This window comes from Balaenoptera musculus, chromosome 9 (genome assembly GCF_009873245.2).
Source record: "Balaenoptera musculus isolate JJ_BM4_2016_0621 chromosome 9, mBalMus1.pri.v3, whole genome shotgun sequence".
Lineage (NCBI taxonomy): Eukaryota > Metazoa > Chordata > Mammalia > Artiodactyla > Balaenopteridae > Balaenoptera > Balaenoptera musculus.
In genome coordinates this window covers 72,699,786-72,724,275 of record NC_045793.1, presented here as the reverse complement: position 1 = coordinate 72,724,275, position 24,490 = coordinate 72,699,786, and the positions used below count along the sequence as shown (strand labels likewise).

Genomic DNA, 24,490 nt, shown 5'->3' with positions numbered 1-24,490 from the left:
AAAATAAACAATTTTATCTTAGGAATGTCATATTTTTAATGCAAAACAACGGACAAAAAGTCATTTTAATCTGAAGGAATATACTAACCAAAATATGTTGGTAGTAGGAAGTGTTGCCTATTACAGCTATTTGTCAAATTATCAGGACTTTCATTATATGGAAATGTTTTAAACTTTCTAACTTCTAGTTTATGTTCATTTAATTTGAATGGAGACTTTTTAAAAAAGGATAATGTATCTTTAGCAGTAACCTTTTTTAAGAAAGATTTTAAAATGTCACAGCAAAATGTAAACAACACGTGCCAGTAACATACAGTTGTACAAGGTCTACATTTGGCAAAACTGCTATATCTCCTTTGAAACAGGATACTACACCTTAAAATGCCTCGGATTTAGAAATATAAATATTTTAATAGAAAAAAACCTCACAAAGATTCTAGGTCAATTTGGATTATCCATATTAAAGGGGTCTTAATACAACGAATCTTTAACTAGCTTAACAAAAGTAAACCTATAAAACAAGGTAAACATATCAAAAGGGAGTATGAAGGAAATGTTCCAGTGAAAAGCTTCCTTAACAATTTCCCTACTTGTGGTGTTATTTTCTTAGACAATAAATCAATTCATAGAGTGCCCTTTAAAAACAGAGAGAGTAAAACACTATCCTCCGTTTTTTTTTTTTTCCCTACATTCCTCAGTACATGAATCACTTGGACTTCCTGTTTCCACAAGGCATTTCCTGTTCAGCCTCATAGAATCAGTTTTCTGTAGAACAGCAGGAACCTGACAAAGAACTGACTTAAATAAACAGTCTACTGTTGCCTTCAAAGTTGTTTGCATTTCATAACATCAAAGGACATAGTCCTTCTGAAGGTGCATTATGTACAAGTAGATTCTTTTGTTAAACCTAACTTTCCTAATTTTTTATTTGCCAAAATAGTATGGTATATGCCGTGTCATTATGGAATTATATTAAAGAGATCCTAGTGACAATGATTATCAAACATGATACACCTTCTTCTTTTAAACATGATTTTGACTTCATATCAGATAATAATCACACCGTTACTATGTTTTCCACAACTGTAGATACAATACAGTATCTGATTGGACCATAATGCTGCACATTACTTCTTGCCAACATTTGCATCTGCTTCATTTGATCTTTTTCAATAAACAATGTCATCAAATAACACAGGATAAAAACGAAATGAGCAGTACTAGGTGAGACATAATGTAATATTTAAAATAGTGCTGTGCTGTACTTTGCATCTATATATTTAAAACCACCTCTATTCCTAAAATTTTCAGTTGCAATCTATACAATAACCTAGGACTACTGGCATAGTAACCAGAACATTTCACTTAACAAAAAAGAGAGAGGAAGGAAGGGCTGACTACCTTTAACAGGGTTCAAGACTGTAGTATGATACATTATATACAACAATGTGAAAATTGAATTCTGCATATCAAAAAAATCAAGAACTAATAGAATGTTTCATTGATCAGACTGGGAAACTATATCCAGCAGTCACTGATCTCAACAGATAAACTAAAAACAACAGTGAGTTCGTTTTCCTTAGAAGTAATTGGTGGGGCAGGCTTTGGGATGAATTAAAACCCTATTACTTGGATACTGATGTAGTATAATTTTAGTGTAACAGGTATTTCCTTACCAGTAGAGTTTCAATGAAACCTTGATATCTATATAGAGATCAGTATATAGAAAGATCTATATAAAGATATATCTGCATTAGAATCCTTAAACACTAAAGTCAAATCATTCAGAGATATAATCGGATAGGAAATTATATCCATTTACCAAAACCTGCAATGCATTTCATATTCAGATAATGACTTTAATTACAAATCCTGGAGCTAAATCTTTGCCTATTACCTGTTGCATAAAAGCAGCCTGCTCCCCAGATTCCATTTCCTGGATCTGAGCATCTTCATCACTGTCCACTGGTTCCTCCTTGACCTTCACAGCCCCAACTTGTCCCAATGTGTCATCCACACAAGCACTGCTGTCACTTCTAGTGCTGTTGCCACTAGAGGGCGCTCTGTCTTCCTGCATCGCCTGGTCCCCCTGAAGCTCTTCCTCCGCTTCCTCGAGGTGACTGCCCGGTTGCTTCAGTTGTTCAATAGATTTCGAAAGCAGCTAGAAGAGAGTGTTCAGGGGTTCAAAATTCAATAGTTCTTGGTGGTAACAGAGCAGCAACATACATTTTGATTTCTTATGACTCTACTTCAGTACACTCTGATATCTAATCTCTGAACATTCGTTTCAGAATTAATTTGTATGCAACAAACTTCCTCAGTAGTACTAAATCTGAAGCAGTCCCATCAATTCCATATTGTACTGCTGTCCTAGACAGGGAATGAAGTCTTTAAGTGGTTTTTAAAGATAGATCACTCTTTTGGAAAAAAGTAAATAATAAACTTTTTCTATGGAAACAACGAAACTTTCACAATCTCATTTTCCAACAAATGGCAACCACTGTAAAGGACAGAAGCACAAATGCTAAGAGTTCTCCTTGCCTATTAATTTTCCTATACCTAAATGGTCAAAGATAGAAGACCTTCCTATATACTTCTAAAACATGGATATACTGATTTTGAAATCCTGAACTTTAAAAAGATGTGGAATTAAAAAAAATTTGACAGCACTAAAAATGTTTTATAAACATATCCAAATGTAAATTAAATAACAGGAAAGAAACAAGGAATTCTTTTTAATTTGAAAATTATTATTTAGACCTTTTATTTTGTAAATTAAATCATACTTAATCTTCAGAAGTGTATGAATTATAATTTTAAAAAATAATTGACAACACACCTAACTTAAACAATAGCAAAATGCCATAGTATAAAAGCTCAGAATATGGGGAAAAATTCTCAAGATGATTCCATCTCGTGTAGGCTTTTTGTTTTATTTGACAAGGACCCTACTGACTGATCATCTGCAGATCTTGAACTGTGTTTTCAAGAGTGGTTAGAATTTTCTGCTGAGTCAGTGCCCATGTAAGCAACACGCCAATTATTATAATGAGCAGCACGGTTAGAATACCACCACAAAAATCATGAATACAGATTTTTCTATGAAAAATTCAAATTTACCTCCCACTCACACCTAACTATGTTTTTAAAACCAAACACATACTGTAGAGTTAGAATACATAAGAACTCAAACTGTGCAGGGTGTCTTAACCTCTTAGATATTCCTCCAATCCTCACAACCTCAAATGGCCCTGCATATGCTGACAAAGCCTTTCAATTTCACTGTAGTAGAATTATCCTGGGAGTTTTCAACCATTTGTTCAACAAATATTTACTGAGTGCCAACTATGTTCAAGACACCCGGGTAGGCACTGGGAAAACAGCCACTGCCCTGCCCTCATGGAGCTTATAGTTTAGAGTGTTAGAAAGGCACCAAATAGATACATAAATTTGTTCTTCTTTTCAGGTGTGGTAAATGAAAAAAAAAAAGAAACACAGGGTGTTAAAAGAAAACACACTAGTTGGTATAGGAGGGGAAGTGTGGACTACTAAGGAAGGTTTCACTGAGGAAGGGCTGTGTTCAGGCTGAGACATGAAAGATGAAGGATGGACAGGAGTCGTTGGGTGTGTGTAAGGAGTGGGAATCAGGGGAGGGACCACTTCTGGCAGAAGGCACAGTGTGTGGACTGAAAGAGGAGCCCTGTGCATTTGAGCCATTGAAAGGCCAGTGGGGTTTGAGCACAGGAAGACGGGGAGAGGAAGCTGGAAGACGATTTTGGAGAGGGTAACACAGTTTATAATATATTTGGGTTGTGAATAAGCTTCTAGAGAAATAAAATATAACTTAGGATAAACCACATATAAGACCTAAACATCACTAATCCTAAACTAGACATGATCAAGTGAAGAGAATACATACCAATCAAAACTCATATCAAAATGAAGACGGTAAACTTAAATATTAATTTCCTTCATGCTTACAATCTAACGTCTATTGTTCCTGGACATTCAGTATAAGGAGAACATTCATCCCACCGTGCTTTAAGTGTTTTTAAGTACTTTTTAGGAAACTATCTGCAGCACTTTTGTACCAATTGTGAACACTTATCAGCTCTTCTTGTCTTAAAAACATAATAACTTGAACACTGCTGAGATTCTGGAGGAAAGAGACAATGTAATATTCCTGAACTCTGACTACACAATTGTAAAATTCCATTTAATTGGCTAGGGGAAAAAACATCTAACACCACAGAAAACAAGCAGGGTTTTAATTGAAAAGCTCCAGTTTTAGCTGGGACACCAGGGATAAGAACATTAGGTGACAAACACCCACTCACTTTTCAGAGAGAGAGAGAGACAGAGAAAGAGAGAGAGAAAGAAAGAGAGAGAGAGACAGAGAGGTCATCAGCCAGGCCTGCAACTTTGACCTCCATCACTCACCTAGAATGACATACAAGAGCAGGTTAGAGGATTTTGTGGGGAGAAGAGATTTACTTAGAAAAAGTATTAGTCAGGTGAAGGAGAATGCAAGAGCCCCTCAGACTATCTGCCAGAAGACTGCTGCAATTCATCTTATGGATGGATGGTTACCGAGCTGTAGAAATTCTCCCTCTCGCTACCAAAGCTTAGCTGGAAAGGTCCCCGGGAGCTAGCTCATCAGAGCTGATGGGCCAAGGATACTGGTGGGTCAGAGACACCTCCACAGGGTGGTCAAAGGATCCTGCCCATAAGAGCCTCTGTGAGGGCAAAAGAAAAAAACTCTATGGGATGTGTAGCCACAGGACAGGAACTAAAGGCCATTCATGAAAGGTCAGCCAGAGAGCACATGACCAGTGTCCAGGAAATGCCACGTCAAAAGTTCCTGCTTCCTGTGGGTGACTCTGCATCTTATCCAGCTTCGGGATGTTTGACTACAGGGAGTATTTAATAACCAAGAGGAAGTTACAGATGCCACCCGCTAAGTAAAAAGACTTTTCTGTTGCTGTTTCTCTCCTCAGCTTCAGTTCCAGCATGGCCTCTCACTGCCTTGACCCCCTAACCTCCAATGGTCTTGTCCTCCACCCCTCAGCTCTCAATGACCTGGTCTTCGTTGGTAACTGTACACTCTTCCTAAACCTCAATTTCAAACATCATTTCTTTCTTCTGGCTCACCCTCAGAATATTCTGACCCCAATCATTCCTCACCTCTGGAGGGTCTTCCAAGCTACTGAGTCTACCACATTCTCACTGCCCATCACCGCCCGCCCTCGTTCCCCGACTTCCTTCCTTGCTGGACTAGGTTCCATTCTCCATCAATAAAAATCACTCGCTTATTATCTTCAACTCCCCTGCCCTTTTCAATATGGATTTTACTGTATAAGTAAGACTTCTAACCTTGGTTAATACTAAATCCCTGCCAAACCCAAGCAGCTGAATAAGCTAGGAAACAAATAAACAAATTACAGTCATGCTGAGTGTTTTTCTTCAAATTTGCGATCACAACCCTCAAACGGACCCTCAGTGCTGCCTGGAAATCCTAGTACATTTCTCTAGTTAATTTTCTCCCACTCTTTCAATGACTATTTCAAATTACTTCCTCTCTCCTCAAACCTCTAATATCCAGACCTCTTCCTCACTCCTGCTACCTTTGCTTCTTATTTCGGTGAGCAAATAGAAGCATCACCAGAGAAACTCAACATTCTGCTACCAAGCTGTCCCACTCACTCTTCCTCCTGTTACAGTGAAAGAAAGGTCTGCAGCCCTATCTTAGTCAACCCCTCAGCTTAATGCCCTGGGTCCTATCCATTCCTGCAGTTATCGACTCTGTCTTCCATCACTCATTTCCCATCTCTGCTGGAGTACTTCCACTTGGACACCTTCAGTCTTATGATCCATTTTAAATGAAACCTCCCTTGACCACCCCCCGCAAACCCATTATGTACCTTCCTTCACAGTAAAACTTCTTGAGTTATTTCTCTTCATTGTCTTCATTTCTCTTGTCCCATTCTCTTTAGAATTCTCGCCAACTAGGCTTTCATCCACACTATTTGACTGAAATCTCTCTCGTTAAAGTCAATAATGACTGCATAAATACCAAATCCAGTGGCACTTGAAATAGGATATTAGCAGGTGCAGTCAGGATGAAGCATTTTAGAAAGAAAACATGACAAAATCATAGCATCTTTGAAAGTAAGAGATTGATATTACTAACAGTGGTGCAGCCAAAGACCAGACAAGATGTATGTGAATTTACTGAAATATAATGTCCTACAGATAGCAAATACGTCAAAGAAAATCTTTAATACTGACAAAATGCTGAGTGGTTACAGAATAAATCATATGTACATTTTAACAGAAAACCTTTAACAGAAAATCCGATCTGTTAATGTATTTCTGAGGTCACCAGAGTACCCAGAAATCATATCATTTAGTCCATGAATCACATTTGGTATTCACCACCTCACTGACAGAGCGACATACATGAAAAGTGTGTATAACAATTTCCAGTGTACAACACAGAAACAATACTGTTTGTTCCAGTGCCTCCGGCTGCATCTACACTTCTGCTGGACTAAAGGAAACACGAGGGAGAAAAGTGCCAGAATGGATAATGCTGTGATAACTGGAAAAGAAGGTCTGACAGCAAAATGATCTCTTCCAAAGGCAGAATTCCTTACGGGTTTGTAAAAGAAATGCTTCTTGACACAAAACGGTGACTTATGAGTGGAGATCATATAGATATAAGATGTTGGAATTGTAAATTTTCTCATAACATTCTTCAAATCCTTATTTTATAGAGAAGGAATTTCATGCCCAAGTAAAAGCCGAGTCATCTCCAGAAAAGAGAAGACACCTAGAACTTTTTATACCCTTCCACTCTGCATTCTCCTCTCAAACGGCTATATTCCAATGACAACTGAATTCATATAAACAATTCCAATGTCTCCCCTGAGCTCCAAACTTGCATATTCAGCTGCTTACCTAACATCATCACTTAGATCTAAAATATCCAATAGGCATCAGAAACTTTAAGTAGCTCAAAGATAACCTTTATTCCCGTTGCACCCAAATGTATTGATCACCTAATTTTTCTCATCTGAGTAAACAGCATTACCCAGTTGCACGAGTCGAAAATCTAGGATTTATCCTTGTTTCTCTCTCACTTGTCTTCATAAATATCTGAAAACTTAATTAGTGCTTAGCAACAAAGCTTTGACACGTTTTTTTCCCCAGGTTATGAGGCGAATGCCAGTATCCACGTGAATAACAACTACTACTTTTTCACCATTTATGGAATAAAACATGCTCTTTGTGAAGTTTCAAAAAATACAAAAGAAATAAATGGGATCTCCTGGAGACCATTTTGCAAAATATAAATGCACAGAGGGAGTTAACCTACACTTATTTTTTTTAGATATTTGACTCAAGCTGTTTTTATTTAAACAGTCTAATTTGCCGGAGTGGAAAAATTAGCAATAAACATCAAGAAAATCTGCAAACAAAAGTCACAGAAAACCTGCCTGCCAGGTTTGACGTATTTCAGATTTTTAAAGTGAAAAGTTACTTGCTGTTATTTGTAAGTTTCTGACTATTTACTAGGAAATCCAGTGTTGGGACTATGTTGTGTTCTATGTGTTTTTGAACTACAAATGTGACCATTACGAAGAAGGTATGAGCAAACCCTTTTCTAATTTGTACTGTTGCTGAGTGGCCCCAGCTGCAGGGAGAAGCTGTCTGCTTACTCTCAGTGGGGTGGCAGGGTCTCTCTTTGGTTGAACATCTGGAGGTGATCCCCCAGCAAAGTTGAGCTGTTGCCTTGCTGGCTAGAAAACACAAGAAGAAACATCTGTGTGACAGATAAATGTGTAAGCCTGCGTGAATCTCGGCTGAGGCCCCATCTGTAAAACACACTGTGTGTCATTCGTCTGACACCAGGTGAGTTACTTTGGTGGGGAACCCAGCTGAGATGAAGAAGATGATGGCTGAGCAGCTTCTTCTACTCCTTTTATCTGGGCTTCTCCTCATCTGTCAGCATGTCTCTGTATTCTCCATGCTACTGTACAGCAATTGTACCAAACACTAAGAATGCTGCAGGCGGTCCATCACCATTCTGGGTTCGCAACACACACACTATACACACTTACGCTGGAGATTTTATAGACCAGATAGCATGATAATTTATCCAAACTGCTCACAGCTTCAAGTATTATAACTCGGCTCTTGAATTCTTATCAATCCCTGCTAGGGTCATAACTATAGCAAGTCCACAATTTCAATGTTTGGACTTTGTTATATTATATGATGTTCAACATAATTCCATGCTGAACATCATATAATTTATTGGCAAATGGTGTAAAATTCATTAAATAATATTTAAAGTCTGTGCTGCTAATCTTTACACATTAACCCATTTAAGTCCATCTCTGTGTAAGTTACATTGTTTGATAAAATTCTAGAAACCAACATAAGCATAGTGCTTTTGAATAAAATATCTTTAAATTTTATACTTTTAACTTTAGCCACAGAAATCCTTCATGTCCCCACAAATATCTTCAGATATGGAATATCAAACTAAGAACAGGAGTATATAAGGAGTAAATCTGTTTCTGATAGACATCTGATTTTCTGAAATTGTCAACAAACCATTCAGCACAAGTGTTTGAATTAAACCATGCAAAATGACCTTCAACCCTATTCATCACTTCCTTATTTTGCCTCAGATTTTAAGACAGATTTTACTTGGGGAATGGCAATAGCATAAGTTTTTTTTTTTCTTTTAAATAAATGTAAAATACTTCTTTTGGAAAATAAAACCCTTCCCTTAAGCTCCAAGGAAACTAGATTTAAAAATAATGATAAAATTCTGCCTCAATTCACAAATAGATTAGGTATGTACCAACTGTTCTCAAAAACAACCAGAGCTTGGAGGGCTTTCAAATCAAGAGGTCTACTTAGAGAAGAACTCCGACTCAAGCCAAAATACTACATGTCATTTTGCTTCTGTGCATTTTAGGGAAATAACCAGAAGAACCAAAGTTAAATAACAAGAGAGAAAGATTTTCTAAGTACTGGTCCATTATTCAGATAAATTCAAAGTCTAAACTGAAAAACACCCTTTCTTGCCAATATTGAAGAGATATAAAATTAATCTAGGGATCAAATGAATTCTTAATAAAAATGCGTTTATTTTTATAATGCTAAATGACTATCCAAAACAATGCCAGCAATTAAAATATCCTTTCTTCTGCTCTCAAAACATCCTAATATTCCAATAACTCAATTATGTGTTCACTTCCAGAAAGGAGACTGAAAATTTCCTCCTCCCGGCTAGTTAGAGAAAGTTACCCACCCTTTCATTCATTGAACAAATTTTTACTGAGCACTTGCTATGTGCCAGGACCTGGGAAGAGAGCGGTCCATCAGGCAAGATTCTGTCTCTCAGGGAGAAATAAAAAATAAGTAACTGAAGAGTGGAACTAAATGTGATAGGGAATAATGGGGGAAGGAGTGAGTGTCTGTGTCCAATTTGGATGCGCAAGGAAGGCCGCTCTGAAGAGGTGAGGTTTGAGCTGAGAGAGACTCCAGTACCAAGGTCGAGTCATAAGAACATCTGGAGGTCGAACATTCCACACAGAACTGTGGCTAGCAGTTCATTGCAGGAGATGGAAGGAGACTCCTCACAGACTGGAGAGAAGGCCAACGTGGTGGGAGCTCAGCAAGTACGGGTAGGGAGTCGGAGATAAGGTCAGTGACGGGGCAAGAGCCTGTGGGTCATGAAAAGATATTTTGATTTTATCCTACAAACAATAAGGAGCAACTGGGGAGTTTTTAGGAAGCCCTTGACATGATTTGATTTGCATTTGTAAATGATCTCTCTGGCTGCTACAGAAGATTGGATTTAGGTGGGCAAAAGTGGAAACAGGAAGACTGGCCTTTCAGAACATAAAATCCTCAGGAAGAGAGTGTAACAAGAACTATTAGGGGCTTTTCTTAACTAGAACACAAATGAGCTATTTTTCCCTCTTTTAGAGCACTGTGTAATTTTATGTCCTTTTATATTACATAATAGGATTTTTCCCTGATAATCTCCTTCCTGATCTTCAGTTGACAGTATGTTTTCTTTTAAAGTTTTCTTTTTTCCTTCTTTAAGGGTAATGAATAGAGGCACAGTGAGGAGAGGCATGCTTATTTTCTTTGCTAACTCTTGGTGATTTTGGACTGTGGCTCAGAATAGACAAGATCTCAAAGCCAGGGAGCTCCTGACCGCTTGACTCATAAACATCTCCCTTTCTCCCCTCAATCCCTTGCTTGGGTAAACTGCATAGCAGTGCAAGCGCTACTTACAAAAGACAACCAAGAGTAAACCCCAGACAATAACTGCCACATGGAACAGTGGGCCCAGTGTAGCCAGACTTTTCAATTTTTCAGGCAATGCCAGAAATCCAGATTTGTATTTGAAATGATTGACCAAAAACTTGAATGCTTTTTAAGACACCAGGCAGGCCAAAGACATCAGTTCAATGGAATGGATCCAGTCCATAGACTATCAGCTTGTGACCTCTGCAAAGAATCCCTTATGTCTCTTCTTGCTTGAACGTTTTATGGTTTAAATCATTTAGGGCTGATGTCTGCATGCTCTTAAAATACACAATCCTTCATACTTGGGATTCGTTTTATGTTCCCTACATGGTCAAAAATTCAAGTACTTTGCCAGGGGTTGGAGGTAGGAGTATGGATTGACTACAAAAGAGCAACACAGGGGAATTTTGGAAGTTGAGGGAATTGTTCTATATCTTGATTGCAGTAATTATATGACGATATACATTTGTCAAAACTCATTCAACTGCGCAGCAAAAGGAATAAATTTTACATTGTGTGAATTATACCTCAATAAAAAATTCAATAACTAACCATAATATTGTTCCAAAGAGAAAACAAGGTCAGCTTCATGATGAATACAAAGATGCAAGGAAGAGCTGGAACAAAATTTAGTGGTTTGGTTTACAACAAAGTAGCTTGATGCAATATTGAGGCAAGTGAAAAATGTGTGTCTTAGAAATATTCTACACTTCCAGAAAGCCATTTGCATTAACATAACTGGGAAGATATAACTCTTAGTGCTATATAAGAATATAAATACTGTGTTAAATGGAAGGATTTCTTACTATGTTTACAAAGCACTTTCAGTACATCCTCTCATGTAATTCTCACTATAAACCTCTAAAGTGTGCAGATTAGAGCATTAGTGGACAAAGAGGTATGACACTTTGGCCAAAGTCGCAAAACAACTAAATAAGTGTGCAGGGCATCAGAAACTTCTCTTGGAAAGGCTACCCAGCATTCTAGATTTTGCAATTCATATGAACTATGCATTCTGTAGAACTCTCTTGGATTAAAATTATCTATTTGCAGGTCTATGAGCCATTCAAGGGGAAAAACATGCCTTCTCTGTTTTCACTTCCAGGATGCAGCAAAATAGTTGCTAATAAATCTTTGTGGAGCACCAATTATTCCATGCCAGGAAATTATTTTTTAGAAGTGAGTTTTTATTGCTGGTTGATACAACTAAGTTGATAGCAAGAGAGTAACGATATATTTAGGACATGGGAGCAGAGCCCTGGATGCAATTCTGCCTGAAGGAATGGGAATACTCCAGACTGTATGACATTTCAGGGTCACTATAATCCCTCAGTCTTCATAAATATTTAGAGAAAGAGCAGAAAGATACAGAGGAAAAAACCCCTAAAATCAGGCACTTATAAGCAACCAAAATCTGTAACAAAGAGACTGCTACACATCGGTGGTTTTCATGTCCACAAATCACTTAGTTATATTAAAAATTCCTTAGTAAGACTTAATTATTTCATTCTGTCAAATGAAACTATTTGTCAAGGTTGGGAAACAACCAAATTATTTAGCTTCCCTCTCCTTTTGAACTCCTGGAATCAACATCAGTCAAACCACTCACATGGCCTAATTCCCCAGATATTTTTCTTTCCCCTATTTTCTTACCTCATAGTCATGTCCAACTATTGTTTTTCTCATTCAATAAAAGCGTCTCTGACTAGATTAACAGTGCAGAGTGAAAGGGAAAGGTCGAGGTCCTTCCCTTGGTCTTCAAGTTATGAAAGCAGCACTGGGAACGTTTATGAATGTTACACATTAATCCACTGAAATGGTCATTTAGTTTCTTTTCCAAACACAGGATTTCATCACATCTAATAATAAAGCAACAAGCCATTTTCTGTATATTATAAACCATCAACTTGTAATTATATAGTGAAATGCTTCTATATGAATTCTCTATGATGATGTAAGCCGGTATTGCAGCATAAGTAGTTTTTTTTTTTTTTTTGAAGCTCAATACATACCTACAAGGATCTATTTACATTGGGCTAATCATGTCGAAATAGCATCTATTTAAGGGTAAAGTCAAAGTTTCTTTTATAAACCTCTATAGATAGATAAATAATCTAGGAGGCTTTTTACTGTTATAAAATTAAGACTGCCTTTCAATGCCTGCTAAAGTTTTTGGACATACTATCCATCTAATGGGCAAAATGTAATCCTAAATTGGTGATTAAAGACTCTGCATGGAAACAAGCTGTCAAATGGATAGAGAGAAATTAAACCTGACAACAGTAATGCCTACTTTCCTAAATGAAAGCCCAGTTCAAGTTTCTACTCATCCATTTTTCAAAACTTAAAACAAGGCATTTTCCAAACCACCCATAGATGAGATGCCAACATTTGCATTTCAGTTGAACTTGATGAAGTCAGTTGACTTTCAGCTTCAGGCTTGCTCAGAACTCCTGTGACAAGATGTTTGCCCAGTCTAAAAAATATGGCAATGGTACAACACAGAAGAAAGGAATGAAGTGTGGCCTGGCTGGAGTTGGCTCTGTACTGCATTCACACTGCATTGCTGGAAAGTCAACAGGATATCTGAAAGTCCCACCATTGGGTCCATATAAAAAGACATACAAGTGAGTAACTGGATGGAGGGCAATGAGTGGAGAACTGGGAAGCAAGGTCAGGAAATGGGATTTCTCCTTCCTGGCAAATCCAAACAAATAGCTAAAAAATAAGATAACCCTCCTTTTTTTGGTTTGTTTGCCTTGTTTTTCATTGTAAGTTTCCTACTTTTTGGCAAAAATAAAATTAGGAAAATCTTGTCTCCTGCTTAGTGATAAAAGCAACATTGAAATCATAAGCCTAAGTTTACGTTAAGGACAGGCTTTTGTGTCATACAACCTATGTCGGAATCCCAGCTCTGTCAACTACTAACCTAGCCACTTCAGTCAGCTTACTTAAGCCCTTTTTAATTAACTTTCTTGATAGTAAGAAAAAAAGTGTGCTTATAGTTTGAGGAGATGATACACATAAGAATGCTAGCATGGTGTCCCAGCTCATAGAAGATCCTACACATAAAAGAGAGCTGGCATCATTTAAATGATCCTATCCCTAAGTTCCCTATGGGAAAGGTTCTGGAAAGATGCATGTTGTATAAAAGATGGGGAAGAAAAGATACACTAGGAGAAATAGGTGTAGCAAAAGAGCAAAAATTGGTACATGGTCCTTACCTAATTATCCTTAAAATATTAATCTTCTTACAAGTAAGGCATGGATAGAAATACTCTTATTAAAATAAACTAATATGAAGTGTGACTTCAAAATATGTAAACTCTTTGGATTGTAAATGTCTGTATAATTGTTGTTCAAATTAATTTCCTTGGGAAAATATACACTTTGCTTAATAGTGCACAAAACAGTTATATTTTCGTGCTGCCTTCAGGGATACTTTATAAGGAAAAATACACACACACACACACACACACACACAACCATGCTATGTTTGTATGTGACCACAGGCATGAAAGAATATTCTCCCCTGAGTTGCTCTGGATGGATTACTGGGGACAAGGAGTGGGTATGAATCATGAGGGGTTATGGAGAAAATGTAACATTTATGTTAGAAAATTATGTCAAGAAAAGGAATACAATAGATACTACTCAAATAAAGGGTCAAATTCTCTTCCAAAACTGATGAAAGCTCCCCATTAGCTCCGTGCCAGCATTTGAGCTTAACTATATTCATGCCTTGCTTATGAGACATAAAATCTACCTGTTTTAATAAGGGCAATGTAGGACATCTGCCCGCCCTCCCCTTTACTGCTCTTGTCTTAGATATATTTTTATTATGATAAAATAGCACTCATGTCAAAATGCCTAAGTATCATAGTAATAAATATATAATAAATACTTATATCTAGAGTGAACCTTGACACGTATAAGATATCATCTCATGATTTATGTGGCTTTTTTTTAAGTGTTGGCTGATATCCAGTCATAGGAATGCATAAGGCATTTATCACAGAGCATTTTACAAAGAAAGAAAGAGAGGGAGAGAGGGAGGGAGAGAAACAGAGAAAGAGGCAGGGAAGGAAAGAGAGAGAGAGAGAAAGAGAGAAGGGAGAGGAAAAGATGTAAAAAGGACAAGATAATCCTGAGAAGAACTAAACAAGTCTCAAATCTTGTTTCCTCAAAGAAGACAATTTCCTTCCTCATGTCCCCTATCCTAATACTTAAAACATCGTATTGTATTACTGTTTACTGGAATGTTTCAGTCCCCTGCTCCCCATATGGTAAGCTCCATGAGGATAATGAATGTTGTTTTCTTAGTGCCTAAAATAGTGTCTGGTACCAAGTAAGAATTCAGTAATGATTTGCTAAATGGATACTTGCATAGATTATTTCATTCAAATAAGTACTGAATGAAGAAATAATTTTCTTAAAATTTCTTCTCATATGGATTTGATGGAATGAATATGAAAAGTATAGGTATTAGAAAAGTTATTAAAATTCTAGTTAAAACAGAAACCATTAGGCATCAACCAATGCTATTCTATTAATACTATAACTGAGAAATAATTCAAAGAATAATGTTGTCATTTGGAAGGGGGCAGAGATCTATGTCAAATTATCTCACAACAAAAATGCCTGAATATACTCTGGAAAATTTCTGTATATCATTCAGAGAGTGATGTGACTAGAGATCTACCCTTCTATTAATTAGGCAGTGGTCAGAATACTCCTTCAAAAATCATAAAAACGTCCAAGTAACTGTGGTATTTTGTTTTCATCATAGTTTTTACCAGAAAATCTGTGGCAATATTTAAACTTGAAAAGGGTTCAGAAGAAAATTATCAATACCCTCCTATATTTTTGTTTGCTATTTTGTATTTACAAGGAAAATTCTGTTTTAGAAACCATTTTTTTCTAATAAAAAAATCAAAAGATAGTGGCAAAAGCAACAGTTTTCTTTTGAAATCCTCATATTAAAAAACTCTTGTTTTTTTTGAAACATGAAGGTACTATATATTAGTAATATAAATTGTTTAAATGCATTTCTGAATTTTTTTAAATGTCTCAAAAAAAAAAAAAAACAAACCAAAGAACAAATGTTGTAAGCCATGATTTTCTTACGGTTAAGCTTCTCAAAGCTCTTTCAGTGAAAACAGAATATACAAACTGAGAAGCAGAGATAAATCATTCTGACATTTTTCATTCATTTTTCAAGCTTGCCCCATTATTTACTGGTAGATACAGCAATACAAATGCTACATAAACCCATTCCTGCGGTATTTCTGCTAAGCTATTAAGCACTTACAACATAATTACATGAGGCTTAACATCTTACCACACACAAATTTCCCATGTAAATGTCATTAAAGTATCAGGTAACAGGTAGGTAAATTGTTTAGTATGATTAATAACATTTACATTGTATAGTTATAACAAGCATGAATGACTGCTTTCATAAAGGCAGTCAAATAATAGCAAGATATGAGAAAGTCTTTAAAATTTAATAAGTCAATCATTGTATAAACTGTTCTGAAAAGTATAGCTTTGCTTCTAATTCTTCTACAGATTATTAGCAATTCAAATAAATCATTAAAAATTTCATACCAGGAAGGCCAATCATATTTAATATGATGTAAGTTTAGAGATAAACCTACTTATTTTTTCTTTCTTCTCACTCCATTTTTCCTCAAAATTCCTAAATTCCTCAAAAAAGAACCATAAAGAAAAGCTGAGGGAATAAAAGGAAAAGGCATTTTAAAATACGTCATCTGCGCACCTATGTCTTCATGTGTGCCTATATTTCCTGCTGGAATAAGTATCTCAAGAGTAAGAACCATGTTTTTATGATGCCAGCTATTTGGCTCCAATTTGAATGGATTCAGTAAAGGTTCTTCCATGATAATAGGAAAACAACGACATATATTAAAGTTTCTGTGGTTATTTCTCATTAATGGTTATTCAAAATGGTTAGAGTACACATAAATATATTATTATATAGAAACTGGTTATCTTTTGGCATCTAAGTTTGGCCTTCTCCTAATGTGAACTAAATGATTTCATTACCTCATGGGGGAGGGTGAACAGTAGCAATTCATTTATTAATGGTTCTATTGTGAATACCATGGAACAGGATGGAGTTCAAGATTTATTTAATAAGATTCTTCTCTATTTCCTTAGACAATTGAGGGCAGGTGAAATATTTTCAAATCTGGAGAATACCCAGTGTGCATATGCCATCTTGATTAAACATATGGAATATATACATGGAGAAAAGCCAAGTAGAGACCTGCTTGAGTAATCTAAACACCCAAGTTGAGAGAGGTTAATATATAAAGATCAGCTTTGTACTTTGAAGTTTTCTGGGCTTCATTTTGCCTAATTAAGACAAGATTTAATAATCAAACCACTGTACAAACATGTACCTAAAAGTATAGGTTTGTTTCTAATTTTGGGAAGAATTCTTAACAGATTCCAAGGAATCAGCTCCACATGGGAGAAGGTCTCTGATAAGATTTGCTTTTCTCATTGCTAAAATGCAAATGCCTGCTTTCCATCTTAGTTTCTTCCATGTGACTGAGGTTAGCATCTCCCTGTCAAAATCTCGACTGTGATACTAATATACAAAGATTCTGATATTAACAAACCATCTGAGTGTGAAGCAGTGGCAACTCTAGGTCATAAAAAATGTATTCCAAAGTGTTCTTAAAGGTATTCATAGAAATCATCTGTAGATGATGATTTCAAAGGGATCAATTTACCTAATTTACCTATAATAGAATATGCACATCCACATATTTCTAGGAAATAGAACCGAGTAGCAGAAAGTAGACTTAACAATCCAATACTACTTTTCTAAATGAACTTAATTCCAGATCAAAATATTGTGAGGTGAAAAGCAGAATTCCCAGTCTTTCCTCTCACACCGGACAATGTTTCAAGAATACCTGGTAGTTTTAAGTAGTGCTGAGATACCACAAAACAAACCAACCAACATAACTCTACCATAAGGTAGTAAACATGCAGAATAACATTCAAGACAAGGAGTATTATATGCCATTATACAAGAAGGAAGTTGGTTCTCCTCTGACAAGACTGATTTTACCCAAAACAATCTGATAAATTTAGAGAAATGCTGTGGCAATAAAACAGGTATTAATGTGATGATATAGAAAGAGTCTGAAATATAGTGAAATGCAATCTGCAGTGCAGCAAACGATGAGAGGAGAGGCAGCTAGCACAGCCAACCACCCTGAACCCCAATATACACACATACATGTCATCTTTGAATGCTGCAAAGGGTTGGGCTGGGAGAATTTGTGTTCAGTATTGTGGTCTTCAGCCCATGCTCCCTCCCTTCATTGTTCTGCCTTGTTAAGATGGAGGCCAAAGAGGAGAGAAAATCTCTAATCCCACCTGCAATAAGGTGAGCACATGATAAAGACCCCCTTCTCTTGCTATTAGAACGATGATTAGACCTTCTCCCATGAGATTTTGTTTTGTTTATATCACAATACAATAAAGCATTTAAATACTAATTCAATTTTTAGCTATCCATTTATCAGTAAACAGGACATTGTTTCTCAATATAATGTCTCTACAAGATATTTGGAGGTGATATAGTAACAAAGGATAATAGATAGAATTTTGATATTCAGGACCTTTCATTCTCCAGAAATGAGAGGATTCTACTTTGTAAGGCTACCATAGCAGAAAGTAGTGGCAAAACTGTACAGACCAGTTTCGCTTACAAGTTTATTGAAAATGCTTTGCTGGCCTGCCTGATACCATTATTTTAGGATGACTGTGGTTGCCTCAGCAGGAGGGCTCCTGAGGATGTGCTGTGATTCAGGCATTTGCTGTTCATTTCAGCCACAATAAGGCTGCCAGAAAGAAACTACCACAAGTTTCTGAGAAACTGCTTCAACACTGACTGGAATAAAGTAGGGCATATTAAAAAATAAATATAACATGCATACATAGAAGTTGCTGAGAAATACCTAACTGGCCGACCTTGGCATAGCTGCTAGCACCTGTGCAAACTTCAACTCTGCCTCACACCTTTACTACAATAACAAAAAATGGGGCTCTGCACACACGTGCCTGTATGTGCTTCTGTATTAAGATAGGCACCCAATCATAAAAGACTTTCTAATCTAGGACCTCAATTTTGCTACAAATGTCCTACGCATGTAGTGATGGAGAAAACAGTGGTAATGTGATGGTGTCCTTGAGCCCTGACAGCGGGGCCAGGAGGGCAGTCTCCGTTTGGCTGTGATGGATACCAACATTCTCTCTTGTATGCACACATCAGTGAAGAAAACCCCAATTTCCACACCAGTGGTTATGGCATGTTGACGTGGCTTGGGGACTTACCTTGTTCATGTGGATCTGCTGCTGGTACTGCTTCTGCTTCTCTAAGAATTGCTGGTGTTGCTGCTGAATGACCAGCTGAGCCAACGTGCTCTGAGGCAAAGGTGCAGACTGGGTTCGATTCAGGGGTCTGTGACGGGGTAATTTGTGGGTACCTCTAATGCCAGGTGAAATTCTCTCTTTTGTTGCCAAGGGAGACTGAGGATGTAAGGGAACTCCGCCTGAAAAAAATATATATGTACATGTATATATGTACACACACACCGACACATACACAATTTAAGAAAGAAGCTACAGAAAATAGCTATGGGATAAGTTTTACGAAAAGTAGTATACTACCGGGCAAATATCAGAAGGCTAGGTTGGGTGGGGTGAAGGCAAAAGTGCCAAAGCACTGGGCAGATATGCATCTGATCAATGACTCGCCAATAGTCCACTCTGGTATGTATGAAGGTTAAATAAGGTGAGTATTTTTTTTCATGGATCTAGAGGAATAAATAAAGACAACAGTCTTTCCACAGTACTAGGTATCAGGGAGACCTGTGTAGGACACTGTGAATCTTTACTAGGTCTCGAGTTAAAGAGACATTACATTGAATTGCTGATAAAATGAAAGCCCTAAAAGAACCTGCAAATGGTGCCGTTATGAATTACCAGCCACAAGAAGCTTTTGCTGTCGCATTTGTTCTTTCAGTAATAAATGCTGCAGGAGAGCTTGGTGGCTGCTGTTGGGCTTTCCCTCCAAAGTGACATGGGGATGGCTTGAAGATGCCGGATTGCCGCCCCCATACTGCCCAGGCAGGGGAACGCCTTGCCTGAGTGTCTGGGTCTCACACTTCTGTTTTTCTTTGAGTGAATTTGAAGCCTGTGTCAAGAAATAATACAGATGTTAATCCGCTTTCATCCATATGGGTCATTAGGTCTGTAAATCATTAGATTAGTTTCTTATTCCATAATTCCCACCACCCCCCCAACCCCCGACCAAAAAGCCCTACCTTACCCAATGGCTGAGTAGGGAAAATGGATAACACCATGTCTTGTGAACTAAGGGAACTAACAAAGGAGAAACAAAAATAGAGCCGAAGCACTGGAGACAATTTAGTATTGGGTATCATACTGAACCCAAAATAAAACTCTTTTTAACATTAAAAATCATGTTAATTTCAGGCTTAATAACTGAGAGAGTTATTTCTAAAATAGTTTAATATACTGCTATAATAAAAGGTATATTAGAAAAGTAAAATTTATTCAAATCGCTGAGCTAATGGCTATACAATAGGGATTAAGAAGCTGGAGATAAAATGATCCGTAATTTTGGAGTTTCAAGCAGAAGGAACAATTCACCCTTTCTCTATACGTCCTCTAATACGTTCACAGAGCTGTGGGTTTCCAGTATTTAATTTTTAAAATAAAATTCTTGAGATAAGTCAATGAAAGGTTATATAAAATATGCAGGAATTTGATTTAAACAAGTATTTTATATTAATTCATAACAGGTTCCCAAATCTTTAAATATTGAAAATGACACTCCAGATACTTTTGTTTAATAAAATAAACTACAAGTGAAATTAGATATCAAATAAAAATGCTATTAAGAACTTGAAATATATGATAACACAGTCATAAGGCAATAATATTTATATCATCAACAGTAATAATGAATTCTCCTATTCAAAGAACTTAATGAATGGTGGTCATTTTGGTATTACAAAAGCAGAGGTCTAATACCTCAAAATTATGTGGCATGTTTCTTTTCAAAACTCATGTTTCATCTTTCAAAATTACTGTGTACCAGGGAAGCAAAGCAATTTTCAGTGACTGAGAAATTGAAGGACAAAGAGGTAAATGGTTTGTCTTAGTCACATAGTGAGTCAATGCAATGTTTAATCTAGAAGTGATTCCTTCTCCTGGCCTCTTTTCCTTAAAATTTACCACTACTCAGTGGGGAACTAGAATATTAGAGATCCCTTTGCCAAAGCAATGCTAAGCTTGAAAAATTAATTGTGATGGCCTCATCCACACCAAAATGGAAGCAAAGAAAAATGAAACTTCAATCCAAACCACACTGGTTTATTCATCCAAAGGTACCAAATTGTATTACCATTGAAACATTAAATGGTCTGGTTTTTAGTACTTGGTCCTTTGGGAAAAAATTCTCCCCGACCACATTAAAAGTGGTGCATGTTTGTGTTAGCTGGTAGGAGTGACTTAGGACATGCAAAAAAAGAGTAGGAAAAAAAAAAAGCCTATTCACGTGTCACAAGTTTTTGTGTTAGTATTTGCTTATCATCAGAAGAGATAGGAAAAAATAGGAACAGAAGAAAATAATTTTTAATAAGTGAAGATTTGAAAATATCATCCATAAATATGTACATTTTATTTCATCCCTAATTTCTTTCTTCTTTTCACTAGAGCCAACTGTTTACAAATGCTTCATGTGGAATTTCAGGGGCATAGCTGAATTCAGTGTTTTTAAGCCTGTCTTCTTTCATCTCCAAATATAAAACAACATCCAAATTTTGCTTTCTCCTCACTGGTATAAGATTACTATATCACATAAGGTAACATTCTACTCTATTAAAAATACCAAATACAATAATGTACCTCTTAGATTGGTTTTATAATATGTATTGAACACAATCATAAAATTTATCATTTAAAAATGTCACCTGTAGGTGTGCTTGTGCATAAACTAGTAGCATACCATAGACAGGGTTCATATTTTGAAAATAAATTAGTCACAAAATAGTCAACTCTTTATGATTTCTTAATGTTAGCATACTGTAAAAGATGTGAATTTGACAAGATGGACTCAGTGGAAGACCTGCATCTAAAAATTGGCGAAATTGGTGCCAAGGGTTGGAACAAACTTCTCTTTAAACCAAATGCATCATATGACCGCTGCAAAAGTACAATTTAATTTACTAACTTTTCACAGATAAATTAATCTAGGTAAAGTTTACAAATCTTTTACAATGACTGAAATTTATATTATTTTAGGGAATATGCATAAAATAATTATTGCTGTCTTCTGTTAGTAGGACAATTACCTCCAAAAGATCCTATTTCAGTTGTCAGGACTTTTAAAGTAATTGATTCACTTTGAATCTCCAGGCAAGAGTTTAATATTGTTCTTAGAGAGGTTTTCCAGATATGTATTCTTCAGTACCACAGAGTCAGTAACCTAAATTCTCAAAATAAAGTCATTCACAAAATAAATTCTTTAAACATATGCTGCTGTGCTTCAGATGCTGCACCTCTCAGCAATGGCCTGACTTGAGGTTCAGGTCTGCTACTTGCTGGGTCTGTGATCTTGGGCTTTTATGCATTCCAAGTCTCAGCTGCTTCTTCTGTAAAAATGTGTCCTGTAATCTCTGTTTCATAGGATGGTTGGGCGGAGCTACCAAAATAATATACCTGGAGAGTGCTTTCTTTTTTAAAAGCTATAAATGTTAGTTATTATTTTTATATATTATGATATGAACCAGCATGATTCTTTAATGTGAAATTAAACTGAACATCTTTGAACAACTCAGCAAACAGTGAAGGAGAAGTAGACTACCAAGTTTCCCTGAAGTCTAAATATACAAGAAAAGAATGAGAGTTTCCCTATGAAAATATCCCTTGGGCTGGTTTAGGCTGTTGCAGGGTAATGACTTACATTCAGCTGGGCTGGCACTGCTGGAAGTCCCAGGGTAATGTTGGGCAAAGAGGGAGAGGTATAAAGACTGAGCAGGTTCATGGAATCTTCGTGAATTAGAATGCGCTGCTGTGAAACCATTTTCTGGTAAAAAAAAAAAAAAAAAAAAAAAGTGAAAGGGGACTCTCAAAATATTACACAATATCACATATTTTACTGTAATGTTCTCATTTCAGAAAACAGATTTTATATTATCATAATCTGTCAAAACATTTAAGTATTTTAATTAAGAACTTGTAAGTATTTTATGACTTCTGTATCCAAAAATGTTATATGTAATAAATTTAAAATTTCTTCATCAGTTGTAACTGTATAATCTGAAGAAAGAGCTTCTATGTTCATTTGGAAAAAATTCATTTTTAAAATTCTACCTTTATGGAATATAATCAGTGTGTTTGTCATCAATTGGTAAAGTACAACAATTAAATTGAGTAATTCTTATGAGTACAGATTTTTGTATCACTGCGTGATGAATATGTATGTAATGTTGCTATAATCATTATCCTCATATGGATTAAACATCATTTTGCTGATGGGAAAACTCACACAAGAAAATCTTAAATATCACCATACAGGACCTCTATAACAATTAATTATATCTTTTTTAAAATATAAAATTTGTGAAAAGACAACTCTGTATGGTGTTTTATAAATCATACATATTTATTTTAGAAACTAAAGTAAATGTTAAAATGTTGTGTGAGTTTGCTGGGCCACAACAGTCTTCACTTACACTGAAATACCTTGAAAATTTTGGCATCAGAGTCCTTTTTACAACAAATAACCTTTTTTTTAATCCAATACTAAGAGTCATGTTTTCGCACATGTGGCCTAATATAGTTGCTTGAATTACATTTTCTGTCTAACTCTTGCTTCCCTCCCAGAACTCTTATACAATAAGAGTTACAAAGGTCTTATTAGACTAAGGAACTCTGGCCTGATATGGTCCCCAAGGGAACAACATCCCTGAAAAAGAATACTCCATGTAACAGTATGACACAGTGACTGCTTTCTTCCCAAACAAAAAGCATATGGGACTCCAATAATAGACCACCTCCAAGAGGGATATTGCACACACGGGCTTTGACTAAAGTAAATATAATAACTTGTCAAGTATGTTTGGGGGAGCGGTAGATTTTCCCCTGGACAAACCTGGGATATCAATTAACTGGGGAAAATATCATGTGCTAATACAATGCAACCTCAGAATGTCACTGAAGAGTGATGCACCACCAAAACACAGGATGTTATTCCAAAACATCACCTCAATCATACGTTTGTTTGGAGATGAGTCGTAGCCTTAACATAATAAGAACAGAAAGCTAAAGGTGGACTTTTCTCATTGCAACTTGGAATTCCAAAGCAACTCAGAGTTTGTTTTTTCTCAGAAGAACAAGTCAGATATTTGTACATGGAAAGCAAGAAGTATACTGAAATTTTTAACATTACATTGAGTTTATATGAAACCCTTTACAAAATTAAAGTTGTCAAAAACCCATGAAGATTGTTGGAAAAGATTTTATCATCAGAATGTATGAGACTGCAATTTTATTTAAGGAGTATCAACAACAGCTGTATATTTGCTCTAATTTAAAAAGACGAGTTATTTTGCTTATACGGATATATTTTTACCATGATTTTTAAATATAGAATATATACCTGAACAAGAACAAAAAGAACGTATGAGGAAGTAAAAATATTTTAACTAGCTTATTGGCAGCAAGCAACCATTTATAATAAAAGGATATTTCATCTGCTTATGTGTATTTATGGAAGAGAAATAAATGTGGAAAAATTACTTTAAATCATGTACAATATTCATTCAAGGTTGTATCTGCTTCCCACAGCACGGAGACTTGACAGGCACTGTGGGAATGACACCAAAAGTTACCCCAACCTCACAAAAGAGGTTATCTTTGTTTTCCAGTCAGAACTTGGGCGACATCCTCCTACCTCATCGTAGGAAGCAAACCTATACTAAAGTGAAAAGAAGGTTTCTTCTTAGGTGTAATAATTGCAGTAGCACACCGGCTGCTCACAGGGGCTTTGACAAAAGCGAAGGGACTTGGGAATGTT

At 36.3% G+C, this 24,490-nt stretch overlaps 1 protein-coding gene across 1 annotated transcript in view; it reads right to left on the bottom strand.

Moving 5' to 3' along the window:
* Window positions 1-24,490, bottom strand: part of HDAC9 (histone deacetylase 9) — a 575,085-nt gene that overhangs the window by 390,074 nt on the left and 160,521 nt on the right. Inside the window, exons 9-12 of the mRNA XM_036862952.1 lie at window positions 22,376-22,498; window positions 19,369-19,579; window positions 18,718-18,935; window positions 1,859-2,161 (exon numbers count right to left, since the gene is read on the bottom strand). Of these exons, the coding sequence (XP_036718847.1) occupies window positions 1,859-2,161; window positions 18,718-18,935; window positions 19,369-19,579; window positions 22,376-22,498 (855 nt within the window). The remainder of the gene's footprint in view (window positions 1-1,858; window positions 2,162-18,717; window positions 18,936-19,368; window positions 19,580-22,375; window positions 22,499-24,490) is intronic.